At 41.8% G+C, this 6768-nt stretch overlaps 1 protein-coding gene across 1 annotated transcript; it reads left to right on the top strand.

Annotated features, from left to right (window-relative positions):
* The first annotated feature begins 935 nt into the window (after window positions 1–935).
* LOC140266861 (bifunctional protein GlmU-like) lies at window positions 936–6409 on the top strand. The gene is made up of 3 exons (XM_072361984.1): window positions 936–1025; window positions 3037–3225; window positions 4638–6409. The coding sequence occupies exons 1-3, from the start codon at window positions 1023–1025 to the stop codon at window positions 4890–4892; spliced, it is 447 nt and encodes a 148-aa protein (XP_072218085.1). The 5' UTR covers window positions 936–1022; the 3' UTR covers window positions 4893–6409.
* Window positions 6410–6768: the final 359 nt, after the last annotated feature.

The raw sequence follows: 6768 nt of genomic DNA, 5'->3' as shown, positions 1-6768 counted from the left end.
GGTACAGGCCGGGCTGACTGATGGAATTTAAAAAACTTTACTTTAAAATCTGTTTTCTACAAAGCAACTGAATGAGAATCAAAAGAATTTTTAAAAAATCCCACACAAATATACAGTTTTTGCTCATTTTCGTCAAATCTAAAAATATATTCTGATATTTTACCTGTTAAAGCAAAAATAGACTGATTCTACCCTCTCTGTTTTAAAGTTTCAAACCATTTCTATTGTTATTAAAACCACAAACACGGTAAGAAAGACAGGTTTCCTCACATTGAGTCTCAGGTTGAAATAATTCCTCACCCTAAAACCGTATTTCCTGTTCCTCTGTTCAGTCCAGCTGCTGCCCATCTCCTCCTGAGGGTCCCTTAAACACCTAAACCTACAGCCTGACTCCACCTGCTGAGGAACTGGACTTGTTTTCCTTCCTGTTTATTTCATGCTTCCTCTCAGTTTAACCACCAAAAGCATTTTCCTCCAAACAATCTCTCCGTATTCATTCTTTATTGCATCTTTCTGTTAACTAAGTGTAGTTTTTGGTATTCTTTCAACCTATTATTAATAATCCTGTTGGTGTTTCTTGGTGTGCATTCGTTTCCTGCATTTATTAATCACCTGTAAGGTATTTAAAATGCACTTTAAACAACCTTTTTTTACTTCCAGGAGACTGAAAATCATTTAACAAGAGGAAGAAAAGAACTGACAATCATTGTGAATGATTTAGTTTGTTATTGACAGATAATATTTGATACTAAAACATAAATAGCAGCTTTAATAAATATATGAAACCCTCTGAAACATCAATCAAACGCTCAGGCCAGGACTCTAAACCCACCAACAGGTGGCAGCAAAAGACCAGGAACACAAAATCCTACTTTTTTTTTTTGGACAACACAACAGGAAGTGAAAACTTTGGAAGTTTTCATTCTACTGAGCATGCTCAGTTCTGACCCAAACTGGGGTGAGCCTGCAGGTCAGTGTGGCTGTGTTAATGTGAAGCTGAATCCTCCAGGAACTCGTGAAGAATGGTGAGTTTACACTTCATTGTCTTTAACTCTTTTAAGCTTCTTTTAGCTTTTACCTGAAGGATTTCACCTCCAGAAGAAGGAGTTTCTCTGTCCTCTGTGAGGTTTTATCTCCTGTGCTTCTGAGATGAGTTCAGCTCATGTAAAATAACACCAAAAGTGTGGTTTTATGTGAAGGTAATCGCTGAATGAGTGACCTGTGACCCCTGAACACAACACGCAGGCGAGCAGTGAACATCATTAACTGCACTCTGGACTTTAAACTGGACCCTCTTCAATGCATTTTGTGTTCCTCTTTCAGTGCTTCTTTGCAGTATTCTTGATTTATTCTCTTAAATTTACAGTCTTGCTTTTTTCTCTGTTTTAATTAGTTACCTGAAAGCGACAGATAAATGTAAGATTTTAATGTCACAAACACACCAAACAGAAATATGCTGCTGTTTATGGAAAATCATATTAATTACTTTTGATTTAATTTTGATGAAGCGTTTAAAATGATGAAGAAAACGATTTGATTGGCTGTTAAAACAACGCTTCAGAGAGAGTTTCAGGGGTCATGTGGGTTGTTTTCAGCCTGAAGAAGAAGCCTGACGTGTAAAAAAAGCTCCTTAAAGGAGCCAGAAGCTGCATTTAGTCGTGATTCACTGAAAATGACAAACGGAAACACATGTTCCAGGTGACTGGGAAGGGCTCCCTTACCTGTAAAATGACTGGATGTGAAAATATATAATCTCTGGGTTAAAGAACGGGCTCGTTGTGAGCAGCTATGATCAGATGAAGGAGTATTTAAACACTAGTCTGTGAAGGCACCACCGATGCTGAACAATTTCAGGTAATATTTTCCATCCAGACAACATCTTTTTCACAAGTATCAAACTCACTGATTTGAGTGAATTTGCTTTGATTGGACTTTTATTTAACCAGGAAATTAAAAGTTTAAATTTAAGGTCTCTGATGGGCAGCAGCAATAAACTTTAAATAAGATCAAATAAAAAATCTGCTTGTATTACAACAAGCTGGGTTGTGATTGGTTTAAACGTCTTTGGAGTTCTTTGACAATATAAATCAAACAGATTTTAACTGAATGCTAAAACCAACTTTTCTGAAATTCAGGCCAGTGAACCACTGAAGAAGAAAAAAACTCCTCTTTCAGGCACGAAGGGAAACGTTTGAGCTCCAGCAGCAGCTGAAATCCTCGGTTCCTGAGCACTTCCCGATTTATTAAAGTGTGTCTGCTGTGCCGTCTTTGTACCATTCTGAAAATCACCGCATGAGTCCCAACTCCTTGGAAAACGTCAGAAACGCAGAATGAATGAAGAAAAGAAAAATAAATGACTAAAAGACACTAATAAAGTTTTAAAAATGGATGAATGTGTGCTTCATTGTGTCATTTCACACGGCTCTAATTTACCAAACATGGCTTCATCCTTGGAAACATAATCCAATAAAACAGTTGAAGTCCATTGGAGCTGAAGTGGACGGCGGGTTCTGGCCTCCGGGCTCGTCAGCATGTTGGATAAATAAGTGTGAAGTAATGTGATGGCTGCTCCTCCCTCTGAAAGCTCTTTCTCAACCTGCGGGTCAGCGTGAGCTCCATTAAAGCCGTCCTCCCTGTGCGGGGTCAGAGGTCGCGCTGGTGTTTGGTTAAGCCCCGCGATCCTGTTAGAGATCTGAATGGACCACACACACACACTGACACACACAAAGAGAGGTTTGTGTTGCTTTGTGAGGATTTGTTCTACTTCTTCTGCTTGCAGAAGGGTAAACAGAAGCTAAATGTGGAGAAAAAGATTCAGGGTTTGCTCTGAAGACGATCTGCATGCATCAGTGATTCGCTGAAATGTTAAAAGCATCTAAACTGTGGGATCAGAGCCCAAAAAGGTGGGGAGGTATCTGAGAAGATGTCACAGTTTATTGTTTTTTACTTTCTTATTAATGTCCGAATGATTTCACCGGAGAAACAAAAGGTAAATGTATAAAACTAACTTAAAGCAGGAGTTTGTTTTTCTTCCAGAGCTCAGCAGGAGGATCGTCTCTTCAGGTCCACGCGGTCCGGTTCGGCCCGGGTCAAGAGCTGCTGGGATCTCTGCAGGCGTTCGTGGAGGAGAGACGCCTGCGAGCGCCGTTCATCATCAGCTGCGTGGGCAGCGTCACCAAAGCGAGGCTGCGGCTGGCCAATGCCACGGCAACAAATGCAAATGAGGTAACTGCGACTGTTTCAGCCTCATGTGTCGTGTTAAACCTTTTCTAACTGTGCTGTCATGACCTTTAACCTTTAACATGCTAACTGAGGCCTGTAGAGTCTGAGATGTAGCTCTGGGCTTTTTCACCTTGGGGTGACCTTTAACCTTTAACATGCTAACTGAGGCCTGTAGAGTCTGAGATGTAGCTCTGGGCTTTTTCACCTTGGGGTGACCTTTAACCTTTAACATGCTAACTGAGGCCTGTAGAGTCTGAGATGTAGCTCTGGGCTTTTTCACCTTGGGGTGACCTTTAACCTTTAGCATGCTAACTGAGGCCTGGAGAGTCTGAGATGTAGCTCTGGGCTTTTTCACCTTGGGGTGACCTTTAACCTTTAACATGCTAACTGAGGCCTGTAGAGTCTGAGATGTAGCTCTGGGCTTTTTCACCTTTGGGTGAACTTTAACCTTTAACATGCTAACTGAGGCCTGTAGAGTCTGAGATGTAGCTCTGGGCTTTTTCACCTTTGGGTGAACTTTAACCTTTAACATGCTAACTGAGGCCTGTAGAGTCTGAGATGTAGCTCTGGGCTTTTTCACCTTGGGGTGACCTTTAACCTTTAACATGCTAACTGAGGCCTGTAGAGTCTGAGATGTATGACCTTTAACCTTTAGCATGCTAACTGAGGCCTGTAGAGTCTGAGATGTAGCTCTGGGCTTTTTCACCTTGGGGTGACCTTTAACCTTTAGCATGCTAACTGAGGCCTGTAGAGTCTGAGATGTAGCTCTGGGCTTCTTCACCTTGGGGTGACCTTTAACCTTTAACATGCTAACTGAGGCCTGTAGAGTCTGAGATGTAGCTCTGGGCTTTTTCACCTTGGGGTGACCTTTAACCTTTAGCATGCTAACTGAGGCCTGTAGAGTCTGAGATGTAGCTCTGGGCTTTTTCACCTTGGGGTGAACTTGCTGGGACGTCCACTCCTGGGAAGATTGACAGCTGTCCTGAATGTTTTCCACTTGTGAATAATCTTTCTCTCTGTAGAATGATGGACTCCAGATAGTCTGGAAATGGCCTTATAACCCTTCCCAGATTGATGGGCAGCAGCAGCTGCTTCTCTAAGATCATTGCTGGTGTCTTTCCTCCTCGGCATCGTGTTAAACTGACAGAACTCCTGCTTTTATAGAGCTGCTCACACTGACTGATGATCAATTAATCAGTGCTTTGAATTCTTTTGGAACCAGTTAGTCAGTTTTTGTTTAGTGAATAATGAAATGATGTCACATGCTGTTCAGCTCAGGCTGTTTTTAACTAATCGTAAGACCTGATGATTAAAAAAACCTGGCATTTATTTTGAACTGGAGAGCAGATGCACTGGGCTTCACTTTCCTTTCCTTTCCTTTCCTTTCCTTTCCTTTCCTCTGACTCTTCCCTCAGGTGATGCACCTCAGCGGGCGTTTTGAGATCGTCTCCCTGGTCGGGACGCTCAACAGAGACGCCCACCTCCACATCTCTCTGTCAGACGCACAGGGAAACACAGTTGGTGGCCATGTTCTGGGGGATCTCCAGGTGTTCACCACAGCTGAGGTCGTCATTGGTGACGCGGTCGAGCTGCTGTTCACCAGAGAGATGGACGAGCGGACGGGTTTCCCCGAGCTGGAGGTTCACCCGCGCTTAAAGGAAGGCGAATAAGCCGGACTCAAGCTCCCGTTATTATTCATAGCAATGTTGTCATAGTTTACACCAATAAAAGAACCAACCTGCCAGCTGACTGTGAGAGCTTCTGACCTCTGGGACAACTGTTAGCATTTTACAGCTACTTTTAGCCTCATGAGCTTGTTTTTTTACAAAAAGTTCAAACTAGCGATGAGTTTAAAGAGAATAAACAATGTTTTAGAGTCCCACCAGCAGACAATTTACAGAGTAAATGAAACACTTTCCTAGTGTTTGACCAACAGTGTTAATGATTAGAGGGAATCTGACTGCATTATAGAGGATTTAAAGCTAATTTGATCAGGACAATGTTGAAAATATAAATAATAATATAAATGTAGAAAATGTCATGGACAGAATTATTAGTTATGGACAATTTAAAATCACACAATCGCACAAATATGGCTGCTAATTGTGTCTTTAGATGAACTTTGAAGCAGATATGAGCTGTTCTGTCTCCACCGTTGAACAGAAGTAAGAAATAAGGTGCATTACTATCACTACTGATGGCATAATCCTCTCAGACCCCAACAAATGATTTCAGATGAAGAGGATGCAGTGAGCTGAAGCCACTGGAAGATCTCCAGCTAAAATCTTTCAAATCTGTCTCAGTTTCTGCTCCGTTTTTGTGTGAATTAATGTTTAAATGAGCTGTTGAGTGGAAACACAGAATTGATGGAAGGTTGGAAGCTTATTGATCTGCACGTTATTTTCATAGCAGAATAAACTCCTCAGGCTGGACTGAAGGGATTGTTTGTAACATTCAGCAGGAGCTAAACAAATGTGTAGTTCATTGTCAATAATTAGTGCATTTTTAAAGCCACAGCGATGCTTTGTGGGTCCCTCCAGTTTCTTGTGATGCTTTCAGGCAGATGAGGCTCAACGTCAGCGGGGCAGACGGGCGCCCACCACATTAAAGTGAGCTCAAAGCGTCTCCGCTGCAGCTTTGTGCTTTTGTTTTGTTGTGTTGACACAGCGTGGCGGCCAAAATGCGTTGGTGGTCTACCCCAGTGCCCCCTGCGAGGCAGTTTAATGCATCCAACCAAAGTAGCTCAGTTCTCTTTCCTGACAAATTATCAGAGGCAGCAGCCAAAGGCGGCGGATGTTCCTGATCTCAGTTGCAGCTTCTGATATAAAGTCCGTCCTTTCTCTTCTTTAAAAGGCTTCTTGTTGTGGCAGAGGTGATTAGACATTCCCAGTGTTGGCTTTCCGATGCTTACAGATAGAAATGTTTTCTTGTTTAGAGGTTATTATAGATGTTTTGTAGCAGCATTTTTCTGCCGGCACCACGCTGTGAGGCACCAATTACATTTTACTGTGAGACTCTTGTTTGACAAAGAGTCGACTTTAATCTCTGCACACAGAGCTCTGGGTGTCCTTTTTCCATATATGGCTAAATCCAAATAGATGGATAGATAGAACTTTATTGATCCCACGGGTGGTTCCATGTGGGAAATGAAGGCTCCAGCAGCACCATAAAGAATATATAAAGGAGACAGTAAATATAGAACTGACTGCTCCTCCCTGCAGGCTGCTGCAGGTAATAAGACTAAATCTTTACTATCTGACATAAAGAAATAAATCTCTTCGACTCAAGGACTGTTTGAAAGCGTTTTCTCAAAGCCGAGTCATACAAATACACAACAATTTAGTGACTTGAAATGTGTTTTTTTGTGCAGGCTATGAGCTTTTTGCACAAATGAATGTTGATTTTAATGATATACAAAATGTTTAAACAGATATTTTGTGTGTAAAGATTTAGAAAAGCTGAAAATCCAGCATGAAAATAACACTTATGGCCAGTCGATGTCACTGTTGTCGTTCCACTGTGTGTTTTATGGGCCTGTGAGTCTCC

This window comes from Leuresthes tenuis, unplaced genomic scaffold (genome assembly GCF_036924035.1).
Source record: "Leuresthes tenuis unplaced genomic scaffold, fLeuTen1.0.hap1 SCAF_13, whole genome shotgun sequence".
NCBI classification, from domain to species: domain Eukaryota; kingdom Metazoa; phylum Chordata; class Actinopteri; order Atheriniformes; family Atherinopsidae; genus Leuresthes; species Leuresthes tenuis.
This window is presented reverse-complemented; position numbering and strand designations above follow the sequence as displayed.

Bases quoted from the DNA above. Each gene is read 5' to 3' on its own strand.
- LOC140266861 (XM_072361984.1), top strand. The intron at 3,226-4,637 runs GTAACTGCGACT...CTCTTCCCTCAG, and splicing joins CGGCAACAAATGCAAATGAG to GTGATGCACCTCAGCGGGCG.